Source organism: Barbus barbus (assembly GCF_936440315.1).
Source record: "Barbus barbus genome assembly, chromosome: 39".
Classification (NCBI taxonomy): domain Eukaryota; kingdom Metazoa; phylum Chordata; class Actinopteri; order Cypriniformes; family Cyprinidae; genus Barbus; species Barbus barbus.
Window position 1 is genome coordinate 24,890,224 of NC_136717.1, and position 24,626 is coordinate 24,914,849.

The window sequence follows — 24,626 nt, forward strand, 5'->3', positions numbered from 1 at the left end:
AGATTTAAATCTGACTGAACATGGATTTCACCAGCTGAAGAGGAGAGGAAAGGCAGAAACTCCCCAAAACAAGCAACAATTGGAATTAGCTGCATTAAATGCTGGGAAAAGTATTTCAAAGGATGAGAGCAAGAGTCTGGTGATGTCTATGGGTCACAGACTCACTGCTGTGATTGTGTGCAAGGGATCTGCAACTAAATAATACCTTTTAATCTTTTATATCTGCCTTATGTTCAACTGTCCCAATACTTATGTTCACATCAATGAGTGGGATGAACTCTAAAAGTGTTGTTCTATTTATTTGGTAAAACATGTTTTTGTTGAATCACCCGATAATAAAATGTGACATTCTGTAGTTTTGTCTCATATTCATCTTTTAATCATATTTGCAAATGTCTTGACTCCACAGCCAACAGAGCAATTTTGTCTTTACTGTTCCACCAATACTTATGGAGGGCACTGTGTGTATATATATATATACACATACACACACACACACACGTTGGTTTTTGTGGTTTATGGGGACTCTCCATAGGCGTAATGGTTTTTATACTGAACAAACTGTGTGTGCTATTGCCCTACACCAACCCTACATCTAAACTTAACCCTCACAGGAGACTTTGTGCATTTAGTATGTTTTTTAAGCCTTTTGAATTACGGGGACATAGGCAGTGTCCTCATAAACCACCTTCATATTGTAATACCTCTGTCATGCCCATGCCATTATACAAATTTGTGTCCTCATAAACCACATAAACATGCACACACACACACACACACACACACAAGACAAAATAATTAGCCCCCCGATGAAATTTCAATACTTTTCAAATTTTTGCCAAGTGATGTTTAACAGAGTAAAGGGAATTTTAACACCGTATTTCTTATTATTTTTTTTTATCTGGAGAAAGACTTATTTCAATTTGCCGGGAATAAAAGAATTCTTTAAAAACAAATGGCTAAGGTCAATATTATTAGCCCCCTTAACAAAATGATCTGTTTGATTGGCTACAGAACAAACCACTGTTGTCTAATGACTTGCCTAACTCCACACAGTGGAGAACAGAGGCATGAAGGGAAAGATTTCAAAAACTTTCTAAAGAAAACTATTGAGAGAGGTTTCTAAAGACCCAAGAACAAGTGCCAAGACACTAGTGAATGATTTAGTCAAGTCTGGGACTGATCTCAATGAAGATGGTCAATAGAGGCCCACAAAGGAATGGACTGTGAGGTTGCGGACCAAGAAAAAAATCCACTTCTGAAGAAGAGACACCTCCAATCTAGACTGAAGCTTAAAGGACAACCTGGAGAAAAATTATGCATACTGGAAAGGTGTCCTTTGGTCATATGAGATAAAACTAGAACTCTTTAGCCATAGAGATGTTGCCTATGCTTGGAGTAAGAAGGGACAGGTGCTCAACCCAAAGAACACCGTCTCCAGAGTGTAATGCTGGGGGGATGTTTCAGTGCGTTTGGAACTGGGAATCTCGTCAGGGTCGAAGGAATCATGAAAACAGAAGACTACGAGAAGATTTTGAAAGACAACCTCAGGCAATCTGCAACAAAACATGGATTGGGTCGACGTTTTGTCTTCCAGCATGATAATGACCCAAAGCATACCTCACTTCTGGTGAAGAACTACCTCCAAATGAGCAAAGTGAACATCCTTGGCTGGCCTACACAAAGCCCAGACTTGAATCCAATAAAAAAATCTGTGGGGCTCACTGAAGACCAGAGTCCATGCCAGGAGACCAACAAATCTGGAGGAGCTTGAGAGATTTGCTAAGACTGCGACTCCTCAGGAGACATGCCTGAAACTTGATGAAAACTACAACAAATGACTAAAGGCTGTTATCATAAAAAAGGGATACACCATTGACTATTAACATCAGAGGGCTAATAATTTTGACCAGTAGACTTTTTTTAAATTATTTTTTACAAGTTTGTTTCTATTTGTATTACAACCACTCCAAGCTTCCTAAATGAAGTATTATGTTTATATATGCTGTGTTGAAAAAATCTTCTCTCCGTTAAACAGCACTCAGGAATTATTTGAAAAATAATTAAATATTTCATAGGGGGCTAATAATTTTGTCTTGAACTATATATAATAATATAATATATATTATATATATTTTTTATTTCAGTTTTAGTAATTTTAGTATTTTAACTTACACATTTTATTTCACTTAGCAGCCATGTAAAAATATGTAAAAAATAAATTTAATATATATATATCAGATTTAGCATTTTAACATTAGCAACACTGATCATGAAAGCATTTATATTTAGAAAATATTCATATTTTATTTCCGCTTTATTTGAATAAATGGAAATAATTTTTAATAGATTTAGATTTAGTTAACATTATCAACACTGATCATGAAAATGCAGTGATGACTTAAAGGTCAGTAATGTATCTGTATATGTATATGTAATCTGTATATACTGCTTAGTCAGCACTAATTAGACTGATTTCAGGTTCACCTGACCCAGATAAGATGCATTTCTGACTTAGCATAACACATGTATTTTTGTGCTCAAAAACAGTTGGACAGCTAATTAAAGGCCTAATTTTCCAAGAGTTTTTCCCATTGTTCAGACCTCATCCTCGGAGCGTTCACCCTGAAAACCGTCACGTGTAAATGACCAGCACGCACATCCCTGCACACTTTCTCATTCTCACTATTGTCTCTTATGTCAGACTGAAACACTGCCCATCTCCTCGCACCCTCATCTCCGTGGCAACAGGCTATCTGCACTAGATCTGCAGCCTCTCATGCTCAGATCTCCAAGAAATATCAGCTTCAACCAGGAAATACAAATTCTAAATTCATAACTCCATGCAATAGATATTAGATATAATTCAGTCAAAATGAAACTTGCCATACTCATGTTGTTCAAACCCTCGTTCCCACTTGTTTTCAATTAAAAAAAAAAAATGTCGTCATTGACGGCTCATGTCATTGGCTAATATGTGTCATGTGGCTTATTAAGAGCTATACCAGAGTGAATGATAAGAGTGAACGACTTACATTTCTGTCTGTTTCTCACAAATGCACTTTCATTGCTTTTTTTGTCATTTTTAAGCATGCACAAATTTACATTTCCATGCATGCATGCATTTGGCAGACATCTGGCATCTAACATAAAGTATTTAAAGTTGAACTACATCAATTCCAAAACGCTAAACTACCATCAAATTTAAAGTGATAGTTCACCCAAAAATGAAAACTCTGTCCTCAAGTCGTTCCAAACCCAAAAGACTTTGGTTAATCTTTGAAGAACAAATTAAGATATGTTTTAATGAATCCTGAATGGTTTGAAGTCCTCCATTGAAAGTCCAAGTAACCAAAACATAAAACATCCAAAAGGATTATAAAGCAAATCCCTATGAATCAAGCAGTTTAATTGAAGTCGTGAAAAAACACGATTGCTTTATATGATGAACACGTTTAATTTAGGCTTTTATTCACATATAAACACACATACCTAGAGTGAATCATATGGTAAATAAACACAGAAGCTTCTGCATGCATCTATGCATATTTATGTGTGAATAAAAGCCTAAATTAAATCTATTTACAACAAATCTGTTAATAACCTCTTAACAATACTTTCAACATTTCGACTTTATGTTTTTAAATATTATTTACATACTATTATAGTATTCATTGATATTTTGAATTAGGTTTTATTTTTATATTTTCAGTTTTTTATAATCTTAGTAATTTTTTGTCAGTTTGTTTTGTGCTTTTGTAATTTTATTCATTTATTTTAATAATGTAATAATAATAATAATAATAACAATATTTAATTTGTTTCTTTTTGGCTTTAATTTCTTATTTCAGTTTTGGTTTTAGTACTTTTAGGCCGGTTTCATAGACAGGGTTTAGACTAAGCCAGGATTAGGCCATAGTTCAATTAGGACATTTAAGTCATTTTTATAAAAAAGCCTTAGAAAAAAACATTACTGGTGTGCATCCTGAGACAAAACAAAGGCACTGATATATTTTAAGATCAATCAGTGCAAGTTTATTTCAGTTAAAACAGCTCAGACCTACATTTTAGTCTGGGACTAGGTTTAAACCTTGTCTGTGAAACCGGGAGTTAGCATTTCAACTTAAACTTATTTCAGTTAGCTGCCAAAGCAGTTTTTAAATGATAATAATAATAATAATAATAATAATAATAATAATAGCAAAAATGTAATTTATTTTACTTAAATGTATTTTTATTGCCATTTGTTTTTAGTAATGTTAGTATTTCAACTTAAACGTCTTTTAAATTAATACATAAATATTATATTATTATTAATAATAATAATTTATTCTAAACGGTCTTGCCAACTAACTGAAATCAAATAAGTTTAAGCTGAAATGCTAAAATTATTATTATTATTTAATGATTAATGATATTTATTTTGGCTTTAATTGATTTTATTTCAGTTTTAGTAATTTAAGTATTTCATCTTATTTTATTTGAGTTGTTACATTCTTTTCAGTTGTCAAGGCAGCATTTCTTCATTTTGATTCTTCATATTTATATTTAGCATATTTGCTTTATTATATTGCATTCCACATCATATCATTATATATTATTAATCACACATACATAAATCATATTCAGTAAACAGAAGCTTTTGTGTGCGTCTACTCTGTGTTTATATGTGAATAAAATCCTAAATTATCTTTTTATGACATTTCATTTACATATTTACATTTAATATGTATTTGCATTAGCATTGTATTACATATTGTGCTTATACCATTATATATTATTAAACACACATAATTCAAATCACATTTGTTAAACAGAAGCTTCTGGATGCGTCTATTAGGGTTGGGAAAATAAATTGATGCATCACGAATCGAGAAATGATTCAGCATCGATTCTGAGATTTTCTGAATGCATTGCGATTCTTTCTCGAGTTGATTCCGAGCTTAGTTTTGAGCATGCTTTAGAAACAGCCGTACTCTGCTTGTTTCCAAATCCTTACACACACCTGAACCTAAAATAATTATGCATAAAATTCGAAAGGTTGAAGCGAATTACAAGGGTGTTCACAGAGGGCTGCGTTTACATTAATCTTGTGTCATAAAAGCATTCTGAGCCGAGGAGAAAGCACTCCTCTTCATGAGCATTTGAGTGTGCGGATAAAAACTAGATTAGACCGCCATCTGCTGTTAAAATCTAAGCTCAGAATCGATTCCAGAGAGAATCGCGATGAATTCGGAAGATATCAGAATCGATTCTGCATCGGTTTATCGTCACAGCCCTAGTGTCCATGCTCTATATATAATGCGTGTTTATTAGTGCTGTCAAACGATTAATCGCGATTAATCGCATCCAAAATAAACGTTTTTGGTCACATAGTATATATGTGTGAACTGTGTATATTTATTATTTATATATAAATACACACCCATGCATGTATATATTTAAGAAAAATATGTTACATTTATATATTAAATATATTTATATAAATTATATGAATATAAATATATACATGTAAATATATTCAAAATATATACTGTATGTGTGTGTATTTATATATAGATAATAAATATACACAGTACACATAGCTATATTATGTAAATAAAACCTTTTATTTTTGGATGCGATTAATCGTGATTAATCGTTTGACAGCATTAATGTTTATATGTCAATAAAAGCCTAAATTAGATGTTTATGACAGCATTTTTTACAATTCAAGCTTTTCATCAATCCCCCAGCATCCAGAGTCCCTAAACACTCAAATTACACTCCGTCTTTTACAGTGTGAAACAGGCGAGCTTCTCTCACCTGAGCGGTGATGCTCCAGTCCTCGGCTCTGTCCCAAATCTGTCCCAGTGCTGTTGCAGGCCGTGCTCAGGTCCGTCTTGCAGTAGGACGGCGAGCCGGTCTGCACCACCTGAGGGATGTGTTTCTTCCTCTTCTTAGGGAGCTTCTGTTTGGCCATGGCGAGTGAGTAATACATGCCGAAGTTATTGACGATGACAGGCACGGGCATGGCTATAGTCAGCACGCCAGCAAGGGCGCAGAGCGCGCCGACCACCATGCCCGACCACGTCTGAGGGTACATGTCTCCGTAGCCCAGAGTGGTCATGGTGACCACGGCCCACCAGAAGCCGATGGGGATGTTCTTGAACATGGTGTGGTGGCTGGCCGTTGGGTCGTTGGGGCTGGCTCCGATCCGCTCGGCGTAATAGATCATGGTGGCGAAGATGAGGACGCCCAGTGCGAGGAAGATAATGAGCAGCAGGAACTCGTTAGTGCTCGCTCGGAGGGTGTGTCCCAATACACGCAGGCCGACGAAGTGCCGCGTCAGCTTGAAGATCCTCAAGATGCGCACAAAGCGGACCACACGCAAGAAGCCCAAGACGTCTTTGGCGGCTTTGGAGGAGAGTCCGCTCAAGCCCACCTCCAGGTAAAAGGGCAGAATGGCCACGAAGTCTATAATGTTCAGGATGCTCTTGACAAACTCCAGCTTGTCTGGGCTGAAGGTCACGCGCACCAGGAACTCAAAGGTGAACCACAGCACGCATACGCCCTCCACGTAGGTGAGCGCCGGGTCTGTCTCAATCTCGTACTGCTGGCTGAAGTCCGTGATGGAGTCGTTGAGGAACGCGTCTGTCTTGTTGATGACCGTGTTGAAGGCCTCGTGTGTCTCCAGGCAGAAGGTCGTGATGGAGACCAGGATGAAGAACAGGGAGGCAAATGCGATGAACTGAAGAGAAACAGAGAGAGAGATGGGTCTGATATTAATTATATGGCTCCGCGTTATCGTCCGGGCAGAACTATTGTTCCAGCCACCAAAGACAGATTCACAAATAACCAGCCTGATTTATCTCAACTGCTCTGTGTACCCATAAATACACATGAACTAGACGAAATGACTAGCAACATGAGCACTATCTTCTCTACTACATTAGAAGCTGTTGCCCCCCTCAAATTGAAAAAGGTTAGAGAAAAACATACTGCGCCATGGTACAACAGTTATACCCATTCGCTCAAGAAAGAAACTCGTAATTTTGAGCGCAAATGGAGAAAAACAAACTTGGAAGTTTTTAGAATTGCGTGGAAAAACAGTATGTCCAGCTATAGACAGGCTCTAAAAGCTGCCAGGGCAGAGCATATCCACAAAATCATAGATAATAACCAAAACAATCCAAGGTTTTTATTTAGCACAGTGGCTAGATTAACAAATAAACAGACACCGCCCGATCTAAATATTCCCTCAAAGTTTAATAGTAATGACTTTATGAATTTCTTTACTGATAAAATAGATAACATCAGAAATACAATATCAAATGTAGATTCTACTGCGTCTAGTATTTCAGCTTCGTTCATCGAATGAGAAAAACAAAGAAAAACTGCAGTGCTTTACAACTATAGGACAGGAAGAGCTAAATAAACTTATCAGTGCATCTAAACCAACAACATGTTTATTAGATCCTGTACCCACTAAACTACTGAAAGAGCTGTTACCTGTAGCAGAAGAACCGCTTCTCAATATTATTAACCTATCGTTATCTTTAGGTCACGTCCCAAAACCATTAAGCCTCTTATTAAGAAACCACAACTAGATTCTAATGAACTGGCAAATTACAGACCCATTTCAAATCTTCCGTTTATGTCTAAAATTTTAGAAAAAGTTGTGTCTGGTTTCAGGCCTCACCATTATACAGAAACTGCACTTGTTAAAATTACAAACGACTTGCTTCTTGCTTCAGATCAAGGCTGCATCTCATTGCTAGTATTACTTGATCTTAGTGCTGCGTTCGACTCTATAGACCATGATATACTCATAGATCGATTACAAAACTATACTGGTATTCAAGGACAGGCTTTAAGATGGTTTAGATCCTACTTGTCCGATCGCTACCACTTTGTTCATTTAAATGGGGAGTCATCTCAATTATCACCAGTGAAGTATGGAGTACCACAAGGATCTGGTCCTCTGCTATTTTCAATATACATGTTGCCCCTCGGTAATATTATTAGAAAATACGGGATTAGTTTTCATTGTTATGCTGATGATACTCAACTATATATCTCAACAAGACCAGATGAAACTTCTAAACTAAGATAATAGATTGTGTAAAAAATGTAAAAGATTGGATGACCAATAATTTCCTCCTATTAAATTCAGATAAGACAGAGATATTACTTATTGGACCAAAAAAACAGTACACAGAATCTCTTGGATTACAGTTTGCAACTAGACGGATGCACTGTTACGTCCTCTAAAGTAAAAAATCTGTGTGTTATATTAGACAGCAACTTGTCCTTTGAAAATCATATTTCCCATGTTACAAAAACAGCATTCTTCCATCTTAGAAACATTGCTAAGCTTCGAAACATGCTACCTGTTTCTGATGCAGAAAAGCTAGTTCATGCATTCATGACCTCTAGACTGGACTATTGTAATGCACTGCTAGCTGCTTGTCCTGCATCTTCAATAAACAAGTTACAGATAGTCCAAAATGCAGCGGCTAGAGTTCTTACCAGGTCAAGAAAATATTATCATATTACCCCAATTTTACAGTCTCTGCACTGGCTACCTGTTCAGTTCCGTATCATTTATAAAATATTATTACTTGCCTATAAGGCCCTAAATGGTTTAGCTCCTGCGTACCTAACTTGTCTTCTACCACGCTACAATCCAACCCGCTCCCTAAAGTCGCAAAACTCTGGACTTTTGGTAGGATAGCAAAGTCCACTAAAGGAGGTAGAGCTTTTTCACATTTGGCTCCCAAACTCTGGAATAGCCTTCCTGATAACGTTCAGGGTTCAGACACACTCTCTCTGTTTAAATCTAGATTAAAGACACATCTCTTTAGCCAAACATTCACATAATGCATCTTATAATCTTGTACTGCAGTTATATCTGATCAAATGTACATTATTATTATTCTTTAGCTTGGGTTGAACAAATCATTTTTGCTTAGATGGAACAGCAGCTACGCTAATTATGTCTCTATTTGTTTCTCTGTTTCCGCCACGGGATTAACATCAGCTTCAGTCTGGATCCAACCCTTAAATGATCTGAGATGACCGAACACCTGAGAAAAGATAATGCCAACCCCTCAGAGGACTTCGGAGGATGCCAATGCTCAGACAACATACAGAATTACCACATTTTGCCATAAGTTAAATATATTAAGGTTCTGCAATATATAAATATATTGTGGAAACTTAAATTCCTGTAGAGCTGCTTTGCAACGATTTGTATCGTAAAAAGCGCTATACAAATAAACTTGAATTGAATTGAATTGAATTGGTCAGTGAGCAGTCAGGAAGCTTTTTAATAGCGTTAGCGGCCATTAGTGACTATTTGAGCTCTTTCTTTATTCAGTTATTTAATGTGCATTTCTCTTTTTTATTTGGTGAGTCCTAAAAAGGCAGTGTTTTCATGGACACAGTTAAGTGAAGGTCTCACTTTTATCTGTAAAAGCTTTGCCAAGCAGTGTTGGGGAAACTACTTAGAAACTGTAGCCGCTATTTGGGATGGACAACAAGTTTTCATATAAAATATGGCCAAAAAATATAAATCAGAGATTTTTAAATATTTAATACTATATTTAAATATTTAGTTATGCATTGTTATTGTAACATGTCAGTTTCGGTTTAGTTTCCTTTCAGTTCTGTTTTGACCTTATTTGGTTCTTCCTGTTTTAGTTCATGACCCAGTTCTGTTAATTAGTTATATGCATCACCTGTGTTTGATTAATTATCTAGTTTGCTCCTTTGTTTCCTGTTTCTTTATAAGTCCTCAGTTCTGCCTTTATGTTTGTCGGATATTAAGTTGTAAATGGTTTGATGTGTGTTGATGCTATTAAATATACCTTTTTGTTATCCTTTTGTGTGGGCGCCGATTACTACAACCACCGACCGTGACAGAATATCCGACCACAAACGAAGACGAGATTAACGCTCGGAATGTTGGAGCTGGTTCCCGTAGTTTGCGGGGGTTCACGCCGCCGTTCGCGGCTCGCCCCTGCTCGTGCTGCGTGGGATGTCGGGCTGCCTATCGCGGCTTACCGAGGCCATCCGTTTTGGGGAGAACGGGTTGCCATTCGCCGCTCGCCCCTACCCACCGCCCGAGAGAAATTCACTCCGCCGGAGACGGCGATGAATGTTCCGCCCGCGGCGAGGAGGATTCCGCCGCAAGGGGCGATGAACGTTGCGCCGTCCGCGGCGAAGAGGATCCCGCCGTACACGGCGATGAATGTTCCGCCCGCGGCGAGGAGGAAGCCGCCGAAAAGGGCGATGAACGTTGCGCCAGCTGCGGTGAAGAGGGTTCCGCCGCCTACGCCTCAGGTAAAGGACAGGGGGCTATTGGATGAGGCTCTTCCTCGGCTCCCATGCTCACGCCAGAAACTACTCCTCACCAGTACCATCCAGTGCCTGCTCCTCGTTTGTGTCCGCCTATCCCCGCACCTCGCAAGAGGGTCCCGTCCAGCCCACCTGAGTTCCCGCTGGTCCCGTCCAGCCGTCCTGAGTTCCCGCTGGTCCCGTCCAGCCGTCCTGAGTTCCCGCTGGTCCCGTCCAGCCGTCCTGAGTTCCCGCTGGTCCCGTCCAGCCGTCCTGAGTTCCCGCTGGTCCCGTCCAGCCGTCCTGAGTTCCCGCTGGTCCCGTCCAGCCGTCCTGAGTTCCCGCTGGTCCCGTCCAGCCCCGCGCCTCCCGTGCGCCCTCTAATGTCTGCGCTACAAGAGCGCCCCTTTGAATCCGCGCTGCAAGAGCGTCCTCAAGAGTCCGCGCTGCAAGAGCTCCCTCCTGCGTCTCCGCTGGTCCCGTCCAGCGCTCCTTCGTCCCTGCTGGTTCTATCCAGCTTCGCGCCTCCCGTGCGCCCTCAAGTGTCTGCGCTGCAAGAGCGCCCTCAAGTGTCTGCGCTGCAAGAGCGCCCTCAGGAGTCCGCGCTGCAAGAGCGCCCTCCTGCATCTACGCTGGTTCCGTCCAGCTCCGCGCCTCCCGTGCGCCCCCAAGTGCCCGCTCCTCCAGAGCGCCCCCAAGTGCCCGCTCCTCCAGAGCGCCCCCAAGTGCCCGCTCCTCCAGAGCGCCCTCTAGTGCCCGCTCCTCCAGAGCGCCCTCAGGTTACCGCTCCTCCCGAGCGCCCCCAAGAGCCCTCTCCTCCAATGTGGCCCCCAGAGGGGAACTTTCCCAAAGAAATTTTGGGGGGGGGCCATATAGTCCCAGTCTGTGTGGCCAGGCCAAAGGCCAAGGCCACAAAGGACCCCGATCCGCCAAGGCCGCCCAAGGACTCTGATCCACCATGGACTCCTGAGTCTCCAGATCCGCCATGGCCTCCCGAATCTCCAGTCCTGCCATGGCCTCCCAAGGCTCCAGATCCGCCATGGCCTCCCAAGGCTCCAGATCCGCCATGGCCTCCCGAATCTCCAGTCCTGCCATGGCCTCCCAAGGCTCCAGATCCGCCATGGCCTCCCGAATCTCCAGTCCTGCCATGGCCTCCCAAGGCTCCAGATCCGCCATGGCCTCCCGAATCCCCAGTCCTGCCATGGCCTCCCAAGGCTCCAGATCCGCCATGGCCTCCCAAGGCTCCAGATCCGCCATGGCCTCCCGAGTCTCCTATCCTGCCATGGCCTCCCAAGGCCCCTGATCCGCCCTGGAGGCTTCCCTGGTCTCCTCCCTGTCCGGGCCCTGCTCCAGCCTCCAGAGCGCCCGCCCCCACGCCCGTGATGTGTATATTACGGTGCGGGACGCACCTTCCGGGAGGGGGGCGATATGTAACATGTCAGTTTCGGTTTAGTTTCCTTTCAGTTCTGTTTTGACCTTATTTGGTTCTTCCTGTTTTAGTTCATGACCCAGTTCTGTTAATTAGTTATATGCATCACCTGTGTTTGATTAATTATCTAGTTTGCTCCTTTGTTTCCTGTTTCTTTATAAGTCCTCAGTTCTGCCTTTATGTTTGTCGGATATTAAGTTGTAAATGGTTTGATGTGTGTTGATGCTATTAAATATACCTTTTTGTTATCCTTTTGTGTGGGCGCCGATTACTACAACCACCGACCGTGACAGTTATAGATTTGTTCATATATATATATATACACAATTCTATTATATGTAATATTGGAATTATTTTTAATCAGATAAATACATAAAAATATTTTTTATACATTTTTAAAATAAAATGAATAAAAAAATAAATCATAAAATATAGCCAATACATTTTTTATATATATTACATATAATCTGTTTTTTCAATATTGAATTCTTTAAAAAACATTTTTAAATGTTTTAAAATTATAATATTTATATATGCATTATGTTATAGGTTTGTTCATTTTTGTATATAAATTCTATATTACGTATATGTAATATTTTAATTATTTGAAATTATAAATACGAAACATAACGTTATATATTTTGTAGGCTATTATCAAATATAGCCAAAAATATAACCAGAGATTTTTAAATATGTAATTATTTATTAACATTTGAAATTATATTTATTGATACGTTTAGATAAAATGTTTATTCATTCAAAAGGTTTGTTTATTTTTGTATATAAAAACTCTTTAATAGAGTATTAAAAATTTGAAATCAGACAAATTATACATACATTTTATGTATTTGTTTGTTTTCAGATAATTTCAATGTTATACATATAATACAATAATATAATTTATAGAATTGTTTATATAAAAATAAACTAATTATGTATATATGTGTTTATACACATACACACAGAGAGAGAGAGAGAGAGAGAACAGTGTTTACTGACAAATTATTTTGTATACACTTCAAAAAAGTATTTATTGACATAAATTTTTTATATACCACTACAAAAAAGTAAAATGCCATGAGGGACTCAGAGAGCCTTTTTTGAAGTGACTCATGAGAATGATCCACTCAAACGAACAGATTCATTCATTGAATCGGTTCATTTGGCTGCTTTACATGAGAGAGAGGAAGGAATTTTTGTGAAGACATATTTATTTACAGCATTACCTCAGATTTATTGCTCAGCTGTGCAATGCAACAAAAATAGCATTGCACTTTTAATAAGTCCCTCTAGCACTGATGATAATGCCACGCACACCAAAGCTAAACAGTCTTCCAGTATCTTGGCCGGTCACGGTGTGTAATATTTAATGTCAATAAACGCCGTCAAATGAGTGAGTAAGACCGTACAGCAGCTGTGTTCAGCCCACACAACCACACAGCATTATTCAGAAAACACACATCAACACAGACCCGCTGGCCATCACTCACACACTACACATTACACACTTCATATTAAACTCAATTACACTAGTTACTGCACTCGCAGATCAACAGTGAGCCATGAAACCTGTCATCTGCAAAGAATATAGCTAGAATACACAGCCAAAAACAATTATAAAATATAGCCAAATAATATATTTAATTATTTAAATTGTATACATTTAAAATGTATTTATATATGCATTATGTTATGGTTTATTTATTTTTATATAACAATATTTTTATATAACATTTCTATTATATATGTAATATTTTAATTATTTGAATATATATTTTGTATATATTCAAAAATATATTCTGCATATTTTATATTCTAAAATATATATAGGCCAAAAATATAATCAAAGATTTATAAATATTTAATTTACTAACATATATAAATAGTTAAATTATAATATTTATATATGCACGATGTTACAGGTTTTTTTTAAATAAAAACTTCTAATATATTTATCATCTTAATTATTTGAAATCAGATAAATTATAACTTAAAATATATTTGATATTATAAAATATAGCCAAGCAATTACATTGTCTAAAATAGCAAAAAATATAATCAGCGATTTATAAACATTTAATTTAATAACATATTTAAATATATTTTTAAAAATGCTATATTTAAAATGATTAATGCTATAGGATTATATATTTTATATAAATTAAATATATTTTATATGTATAGCTTGTCAGATTTCAATAATTAAAATATTACATATATAATTGTTTGTATAAAATTAATTTTTTATATGATATATATTATATGTAATTTTAGTTAAGACAAGCTTTACAAACAAACTAAAAATATATTTTATAATATAGCCAATATACAGCCAAAAATATATTTATAGATTTTATATTATAAAATATATCCCAAAATTAAAAACAGGTACTTTTAAATATTATTTAATAAATTTTTTAAATATTTTTAAATTATAATTTTCATATATGCATTATGTTGTAGGTTTGTTTAATTTTTATATAAACAACTCTATTATATAAGTAATATGCTAATTATTTGAAATCAGATTAATTATACAATAACTACAATATTACATATAATAGAATTAATATATGTGCATGTGTGTAAACAAAAAAATAATTATATGCATGTACATACTGTATATATATTGTGGCGGGAGGAGCAAACGACAGACACAGTGGGCGTGGCGTCAGGCCTCGGAGAGGCTTTTATTAAACAATAATAATCAAAATAAGTGTCCAAGGGGAAAAAAGTGTCCAAAATAAACGGGGAATCTGGTGTCCTCGTCGTGCTACGGGCTTGTGAAGGAGGGCAGTGTTCGGGAAGGAAGGGTCCAGGTAAGGGGCGGAGTCTGGTGGCCGCACGCGCTCCCCTCCCGGGACCGGGGCGCGTGGGTCGGCGGATGCCCGCGGCGCTTCCGGGGGATAGAACGGCCCGGCATCCTAGCCCGTCAGCCGTCAAACGGGTGCGGAATTCCATCCATACTCTACGGGTCCGGCAGCTCACGTCTCCGCTGGTGCGGGAATCCCTCAACGCTCCCTTCCTGGACCCACGAGGACACCAGCGTGCATGCACGGGGAAGAGACCGGTCTCCAGAGGAGAGGCGCGCTCGGCATTTAAACGGCGGCGGTGATGAGGCTCTATTCTATGGAAAGCCAAAGTGTTCATAAACGCCTGCTCGGGCGTCTGATTGCACACTGACACGTCAAAAGCGTGTGTCTTGACAGCAAACCGCGCGTACTGGACGCGCGTTTGCCATTAAAACGCGCGTTCTTAGCGCGCGCTTTGGGATTATGGAGAACGCGCGTCGGAAACGCACGGTTTTGTGTATCAAAACGCGCGTCCTCGACGTGTGATTTCCTATAAAACGCTTGCGCTTTGGAGTCACCAAAAACGCGCGTTTTTGACGTGCGTTTATCATTAACAGGAAATGGGCGAATACGTGCGTTTGGAGTCGGACAAAACGCACGTTCTGAACGTGTTACAGGTAAACCAAACAGGCAGAGCAAACATCTTTTTAAGTATTCACACAGGCGAAAACAACGTGCTCTTTTCTGTAGTGTTCTCAAAATGGCACATCAACAGCGTGTGCTGACTTCATTGCCTGATTCTGTCATCAGGTGCGCCTCATCACACGCCGCCAGCCCTGGCTGTTCAGCTCCCCTCCTCTCTCACACACCCACTCCCGTCGGGAGCCTGGTGAAGGGCGGCAAAATACGGGACGGGGTGGTGATGATGATAAGTGGGGAGGCAGCCGACTCGTCACAATATATATATATATATATGCAACTGTGATGGGCAACCGCTTGAAAGCGCAAGAATAACGGATCAGTCAATGGCTGAAGGCAAAAGCAAGCGCTGGCGAATGTGAAAAGACATGATTGCGGGACGGTCTGTCCCCACTAGAAAGCGTCTCAAAGGAGCCTGTCTCTCGTCTTTGTTTTAAAATCCTAATGAGGCTTTAACTCGTCTGGAGGGCTGTAGCTAATCAGCACAAACCCAGCAGAAAGCATCAGGACTCTGAAGGCACTGTAGCAGGCTCTTTGTTTGGTGTGGAGCGCGTGCGGGACGCGTGTAAGCAGTATCTAATGATCTTGTCATCCACCGCAGGACTCACAAGTCTCCCGTGTGAGATTAGATCCGCTGTAACCTCTCTTTGTGCCCTGTGACTTCATTAACCAAACAAGCAGCCTGAAGCCCATCCAACGCATTTCATCTGTACACTAACAGCGCTTCATTTGCTCTGATGATAAACCTAGCGAGCTGCTCACCTACAGCAGCCCACATGCCAGATAAATAGGTTTTTGTAATAACATTTAAAACAACATTACATTAGGAGCAAAAAAAAAAGTGACAAGCAACCTTCCATTTAAATAAATAATTTATTTATATAATTTAATAATAAATGCAATTTTATATATAACAATGTTTTTTGTAATGCACCATGCATAGAATTTATTACACACATTTAAAAATTCAACATCAGAGATCAGAAATACTTGATTATTTTATAACCTATAAAATATGTATTAAAAATTATATTTACATATGCATATATGCATGATATTATAGGTTTGAGAAGAGACTACATATAATAGAAGAAAAAAATAAATAATTTATATATATATATATATATATATATATATATATATATATATATGAAGAATTCAGATGGAAAAGCCTCTAAGTATATATAAAATTCAAATTTGTGACTGACTGACGGTCAGCTGTGATGCTGAGTCTCTGAGGACCGCTGGATCAAACACACCACATCATCTCCCAGGCAACAGTGTCAGGAAAAGCTCCACAACAACAAGACCCTGGTGTGTCAGAGTCCAGGGTCGGTCGGTCTGTCTGTCCACACACACACACACACACACACGGATCATCCAAGAAGAATAATCAAAGGCCAGAATTAACACTCGGCGAGTAAATAAAGCACAGCTATTGCAACCTTATATGCATCCATGCATGACTGAAAAAACTAATAATTCATATTTGTTCAGATTAAAATTTTTGTAATGCATTTAATCATTCAGATAGATAGATAGATAGATAGATAGATAGATAGATAGATAGATAGATAGATAATTTTATTAATTACACTTACACATTAATTGTGGACACTAATATAATTCTATTATTATTACCAAGCCTAAACTGCACTACAAGCACACTACTCCTATTATTTCTGCAGTATACAGTGTTTATAATGTCTATAATATGCTGTCTTTTTAGTTGTTTAAAAACTGTACTGTAATTTAAAAATGTAAAACATGATATACTATGAAACAAACTTTGTCTCACATGAATAGTGCCTACTTACTAAAATAAATAAATAGATGGATAAATCTGAATCTGAAAATTTTGTGTTAAATCCATCCAAATGTGCATACTGAAATGTGTTAATCTGACAACAATAATACTGTTTAAAATAAACACTACATACTCTGTACTGGACTCTGAACATAAACAGCTCTGAATACAGATGAAGTGTGTATTGTAGTGATTTCAGATCAGAACCAAGTGTTGTCAGGACTTTATTTACAAAGCTTCAGCGCTGTGATTCACCATCACTCAAATATTATCACTGATAGTCACACACACACACACACACACACACACTTGCTGACAGCTAGTTTGCTATTATCTGGCTAATGCACTGCGAGTAGTTCACACTCTTATGAGGGTTTGTGTGACGGCCCTGTGGCGGGAAAATCATGAATGTCACATGAAGGGTGGAAGCGCATCAGAAGCGCTAATGGCTTGGCTTCTCTAGACACGTGTGTGTGTGTGTGTATGTGTGAACCTCGTCCCCTACAGCAGCGGAGCAGGATCATTTCACACCATCCACACTCACACTCGCTCCCGGCACACAACTGCTTATGTAGGTCACACACACACACACACACACACACACACACACACACACATAAAACCTGTGTCTGTGGATCTGCTCCAAAAATGATTGAGCTGCACCGGCGGTGGCCTTCTAAGGCAGAATAAAAGCTCAAAAGAGATGGATTTAGAATGCTCTACATGGACAACAACTCCACATGACACACAAATAGATTTCAATAAAAGAACAATAACTAAACAGAATTACTGTTCTTTTATTAAAAAAATTTCTGGACTTTTTCTGGAAAATAAGTTGCATCAGTGTATAAGTCACATTTTATTATTACATTCTAAAATAATGTTAAATAGTGTTAAATGTAAAAAAAAAAAACTTAAAAACAAAAAAAAATCTAATTAATTTGAATGTAAACCCACATGTAATAACCTAGAACACTATCTAACACTTGACGGCTGCGCTGTCATTTCTTCTTCATCAGTTAGGAACCTAGGTGTGTTGTTTGATAGCAATCTTTCATTTGAAAGCCATGTTTCTAGCATCTGTAAAACTGCGTTTTTCCATCTCAAAAACATATCTAAATTGCGACCTATGCTCTCAACGTCAAATGCAGAAATACTAATTCATGTGTTTATGACCTCAAGGTTAGACTATTGTAATGCTTTATTGGGTGGTTGTTCTGCACGCTTGATCAACAAACTACAGTTGGTCCAAAATGCAGCAGCTAGAGTCCTTACTAGAACCAGGAAGTATGACCATATTAGCCCGGTTCTGTCAACACTGCATTGGCGCCCCATCAAACATCGTATAGATTTTAAAATCTTGTTAATTACTTATAAAGCCCTGAATGGCTTAGCTCCTCAGTACTTGAGCGAGCTCTTATCACATTATAGTCCTCCACGTCTGCTGCGATCTCAAAACTCTGTCCGTTTGATAATACCTTGATTCAGAATGCAGCGGCCCGACTGATCTTCAACGAGCCCAAAAGAGCGCATGTTACACCTCTCTTCATCTCCTTGCACTGGCTACCAGTGGCAGCTCGCATCCAGTTCAAGACACTGATGCTTGCGTATAGAACTACCACAGGCTCAGCACCCTCCTACTTCCACTCACTATTACGAACCTACATCCCCTCCAGAAATCTGAGATCTGCTAGTGAGCGACGCCTTGTGGTACCATCACAGAGAGGCTCAAAATCACTCTCCAGAACATTCTCGTTCACCGCTCCTGGCTGGTGGAATAATCTTCCCACCCCTATCCGGAACGCCGGATCCCTGACAATCTTCAAGCAACAACTGAAAACTCATCTCTTTCGGCAGTACTTGACTTCATCCTAAACTCAAAAAAAACAACAAAAAAAAACCTTTCCCTAAGTATCTTTCTCTCCCCTTACTAGTTTGTACTAATTTGAACAATGACTGAGACTTGGTGTTACGAGCACTTCCTCTGTCTGATTGCCTCTTCAAGATTAATCGCTTTTTGTATTCCCCAATTGTAAGTCGCTTTGGATAAAAGCGTCTGCCAAATGACTAAATGTAAATGTAAACCTAGAATATCAAAATCGACTGCAGGCGGCAGATCCTTTTCTATTTAGCACCCAAACTCTGGAACAATCTACCTAATACTGTTCGGGAGGCAGACACACTCTGCTAGTTTAAATCTAGATTAAAGACACATTTCTTTAACCTGGTTTGCACATAACACACTAATACACTTCTATTATTCAAATCCGTTAAAGGATTGTTAGGCTGCATTAATTAGATCAACCGGAACCGGGAACACTCCCCATAACACATGATGTACTCGTTACATCATAAGAAGAATGACATCTACGCTAATATTTGTCTGCTTCTATTCTGTTTCTCAGTCCGTGTCCGGATCAGATGAGATGGTGGATCGGCGCCAGGAGATGATGTATGTGGCCCTGATCATCGGCGGAGGCCGGACACCTGGATTAGCCCCGGGGACATATCCTCAATGAAGACCTCAACTTAAAATACAATAAAACTTAATAAAACAAATAACTAAAAATATAATAAAATACTGAACTACATAATACTATTATTGTTAGAAATTGCAACAATATAAAAATAGAAATATAATACATTTAAACATTTAAAATTTTTATTAAAACAATAAGTAAACATTAAATAAACAATAATCTCCTGGCCAGAGGAGAACTGGCCCCCCGACTGAGTCTGGTTTCTCCCAAGGTTTTTTCTCCATTCTGTCACAGAGGGAGTTTTGGTTCCTTGCCGCTGTCGCCTCTGGCTTGCTCAGTTAGGGACACTTCATTTCTAGCGATTATCGTCAGTTTGATTTCACAAATACTATTTAAACTAAACTGAGCTAGACAATGACATCTCTGAATTCAATAATGAAATGCCTTTAACTGAAAATTGAATGTTTAATCTTATTATTATACATTACTGACACTCTATCCAGTTTGATACTGTTAAGTGCTTTGACACAATCTGTATTGTTAAAAGCGCTACATAAAGGTGACTTGACTTAATTAAAAACAATTAAAAATATCTAAAATATTCAAAATATAATTATTGTTCTTTTATTGAAAAAACTATTAATCAATAAAAAAAAAATTACTGTCTGACATTTTTTAAATCTTTTTTTTCAATAAAAAAGAACTATAAAAATATTTTCCATATTTTCTGGAAAATAAGTTACATTGGTTTACAAGTCACATTTTATTACTACATTTCAAAATAATAACTAAATAATAAATATATCTACCTATCCATCTATCTATCTATCTATCTATCTATCTATCTATCTATCTATCTATCTATCTATCTATCTATCTATCTATCTATCTATCTATCTATCTATCTATCTATCTATCTATCTATCTATCTATCTATCTGTCTATCTATCTATCTATCTGTCTATCTATCCGTCTGTCCATCTGTCTATCTATCTATAACAATTACAAGCTGAATAAACACTATAACATGTATTTTAATTCAGCACATATCCAAATGTGTGCATTTTGCACACTTAATGTTAATTGCATTACATAAGTCGCTTATACGGAATACGTCACAGCACATTTCAGATGACAGAAAACACAACCTATATTTATAAAAATATGCTTGATTTATGCAATATATACCATTTTATTCCTCATTCCAGCATTTTTCACAGAACTTACTGCAATGCATTAAGGGATTGCAGGTCATGTGCCCAAAACAGCATGTCGCTAAGCCATCAAGGAGTTGTTTTAAAAAGCATAAAAATGTGTAGTACACAAAAACATTGGAGAAAATGGTTTTAGCTATCATTTATTATTATTTTGTACTCAATGAATTACTGTATATTTACAGTAAGTGAAAAACCCATATTTTGCATAAAATAGTCAATTTTAATGGTGTAAAATGCTGTTTTTTAAAGGCAGCTCAGTATGTTTCTGAACAGAGTCGGTGTGTGTTAATATCTTCGCATGCAATCTGGTTTTGAGTTTTATGCATTATAAATGGTCGCCTCCTCTTCTGTGCTGTTTAATTAATTTCAAGCTCTCTCAGTAAAGCGCGATGGGCTTCTGGCAGTCGGACCGGAGGGATCTGAACTCCATTACAGTCACATCACAACGTCATATCAAGTTTTCAGGGCTCTCTTTGAAACTAGAGCATCTTTAAATGCATTTCTCTCTCACACAGAGAGTTCATCACTGTCATGCTGAGATCATGATTGTGTGATTGGGAGAGAGAGAAACTGCAAACAGAAGCACTTTCACACGCAAACAAATACATACGGTATGCTGAGACTGGCTAACTACCCACACTTCTCATTTACGTTTACCTGCACAACATTAGCCAAAATGTGTAGCATACAGTCAGAGCACACTGCCTAAAATACTGTCTCCCACAATACAATAATAACAGAAAAAATATGACAAGTTACACTAAAATAACCATATTGCTGATTGAAACAAGCAAGGTAATGAGATCATGTCATAATCATAACTCATCACTCAACAACAATCTTAAAATACTTACAATATCAAACTTCAAGCTTTTTAAAAATGCTTTCATCTATAAATACGTAAACTTTTAATCTTCAAGAAGCTCTTAAGTCTACTTTCATCTTTAAACATAAAACTTCAAGCTTCTTAAACTACTATAATCTTTTAAAAAATGTACAACCTTTAAACAAATTTTAAAATGCTTAATTTTTAAACTTTAAACTTTTTAAATTGTCAATCTAAAAAAAAATACTTAAAACTTCAAGCTTTTTAAACTACTTCAGTCTTAAAACACTTAGGTTTTACACCAAGCTCAAAATACTTTAATCTAAAAATGCTTAAAAACTTTTAATCTTGAAGCGTTTAAACCTTAGAAATACTTAAAACCTCCAACCCTAAAACTACTTTAATCTTGAAAACACTTAAAATCTTCAAACTTGCTGTTAAATCTACTTAAATCTTGAAATACTTAAAACCTTAAAACTTCAAGCTTTTAACTTCAATCTTAAAAAAAAAAAAAAAAGTACAACCTTCAAACTTAAAGCTTTTTAAACAAATATTAAAATGCTTAAACTTTTAAATTGTCAGAACCTTCTTAAAACCTTCAAACCTTTTAAACTACTTCAATCTTAAAAATACTTAAAACCTTCCAATTTAAAGCTCTTAAAACTACTTTAATCTTAAGATATAGTTATAAACTTTTAAACACCAAGCTCTTAAATCTAATCTAATTATAAAGCATACAAACTTTATAAACAAAGCTTTTAAAACTCATTTTTAAATACTTACAACATTAAAACTTGAAGCTTTTTAAACTATTTGAATCTAAAAATACTTAAAACTTCCAACTTAAAGCTCGCAAAACTACTTCAATTTTACTTAAAACTTTAAGCTCTTTTAAATGACTACAAACAAGCCACCATCAGGATGTTTAAAATAACTCATTACAATAAACTAGGCTACTTTTCATCTTTAAATGTTGCGACATCCAGTCAATAAGTGAGTTACGTGATATTTCAGTTAATGAATCAATCAAAACCATTGATTAAATTCACCAACTTGTCTTGAGTGTTTGATTGATTCATTAAAAGGATCGACTCATAAAGGTCAATTGCTCATGAATCAGATTATACTGTTTATATATTTGCAGACAGGCAGAAAAGCAACCCAACTGAATGTCACGTTATCTATTATTTCACGCTTTCCATTAAATCCCTTCTTCTGACAGCAAATACAAACACGTCTCCTGTATGTGTGACAGATTCTGTCGTCTGATATGATCTGTGTGTCCCGCGGTGGCATCAGCCATCTGTTTATCACTCCTACTCGTAAACGTTGTGTCGGTGACGTCACGAGCTCGGTGCTTCCTACTGTAAGCTCAGATCACACAAACACACACAGTCCCGCTGCGGCGCTGCAGGTAATGACAGATGTCCTGATCATGTGTGTGTCTCACTGCAGGAATCCCACGCTAATGACACACGCCTGCCACAGATGTCATACGAGAAAAACACAGACCCCATTAGCAGCAGCGCTATAATACAGACGGCCTCAGAGCAAACACACACGGACTGCAACACCAAAGCCTAAAAAAAATAGATATTTTTTTAATTCATGAGGTCAACACACTTTTCCTGTTGACTAGATACTACTACTACTACTACTACTACTACTACTACTACTAATAAAGTTAATACATTTTATTTTTATCATTTAAGCACAATCCTGGTTTTATGATTAGTCAATTTCTGCACGTTATTTCATAATAATAATAATAATAATAATAAATTAGTTAATTAAGTTAATTAATACACGTTCTTCAGATATTTTAACGCAAATTGTATTATGATAAATCTATTTGTGAATGTTATTTTATAATAATAATAATATAATAATAATACAATGTCAGGTTTATTTGTAGCTTTTAATATATGTGATGTGTGTAATTTATTGTGAGTTGCTATGTTTAGTTTGAGTCAAGTTATGTGCTGGCCATGTCATGATTATCCAAGAGGAATTTCCCAGGAATGGGACAATAAAGTGTATTCAACATTCAAATCTGAAAAATATTCAAATTATTAGAAAACTAAATTATGATGAAATCTAGAAGAAAATATAATAACAATAATATTAATAAATTATTTTTTATTTTATTTCCAAAGCCACATGCCTAATATGGAATATAATATTAATAATAAATATTAATAGTAAATTGTAATCGTTAATAATATTAAAATAATAATATAACATTATTCCTATAAAATAAATAATATTAATAAGTAATATTTATGTATTTAGCTAGGGAAAACGAAATTATAATATATTTAAAGAATATTACAAAATAAAGGATAATATATTTGTTTAAAATAATATTTTTCTTTTTTTAATCCACATTGCTGGTCTTGTGATGATGATGATAATAATAATAATAATATTCTTTTGATATTTTTAAATCTACACTAATATGGATTATAATATTAATAATAAATATTACTAATATTAATTAGAATAGAATATTATTATTCTAAAATAATGTTAATGTTAGAATATTAATAACAACGGCAACAAAACGCAGAGATTTGGCAACAAAACCCCTTGATTTGCATCCTGTCCTCCACCACACTGAGGCGTTTGGCATGAGCAGACATCAGATGCATCATCAGACAGAAAGTGGCTACTTTCCCTCTCATCAATCAACATTTGCTTGAGTCCAGGAGGAGATGCTGTATAAACGTTCAGAGAGCTCAGAGGATGCTTGATTGGCTGATTCAAACCCGCTGTGATCAGAGAGTAATTAACGTGATCACTAATTGATTTGCATTACTGTGGTTTCTTGCATGTTACACACGCTCATCAGCAGTGTCGGGGAAAGTTACTTTTAAAAGTAATGCATTACAATATTGCGTTACTCCCTAAAAAAGTAACTAATTACGTTACTTAGCTACTTTTTATGGAAAGTAATGCGTTGCGTTACTTTTTAAATATGAGCAGGGCTTGATTGTTTTTAATGCAAGAAATTACATTAATACAAATGTAAAAGCCCTGTATCTTGTGAAGGAAAA

The 24,626-nt window shown here is 37.0% G+C and overlaps 1 protein-coding gene across 1 annotated transcript in view; it reads right to left on the reverse strand.

The window, feature by feature from the left end:
- The window catches only part of LOC306858347 (voltage-gated potassium channel KCNC2-like), a gene marked incomplete at both ends in the record, with an annotated part of 57,312 nt that overhangs the window by 10,424 nt on the left and 22,262 nt on the right, over positions 1 to 24,626 (reverse strand). Inside the window, one exon of the mRNA XM_079398846.1 lies at positions 5,806 to 6,730. Within this exon, the coding sequence (XP_079254972.1) occupies positions 5,806 to 6,730 (925 nt within the window). The remainder of the gene's footprint in view (positions 1 to 5,805; positions 6,731 to 24,626) is intronic.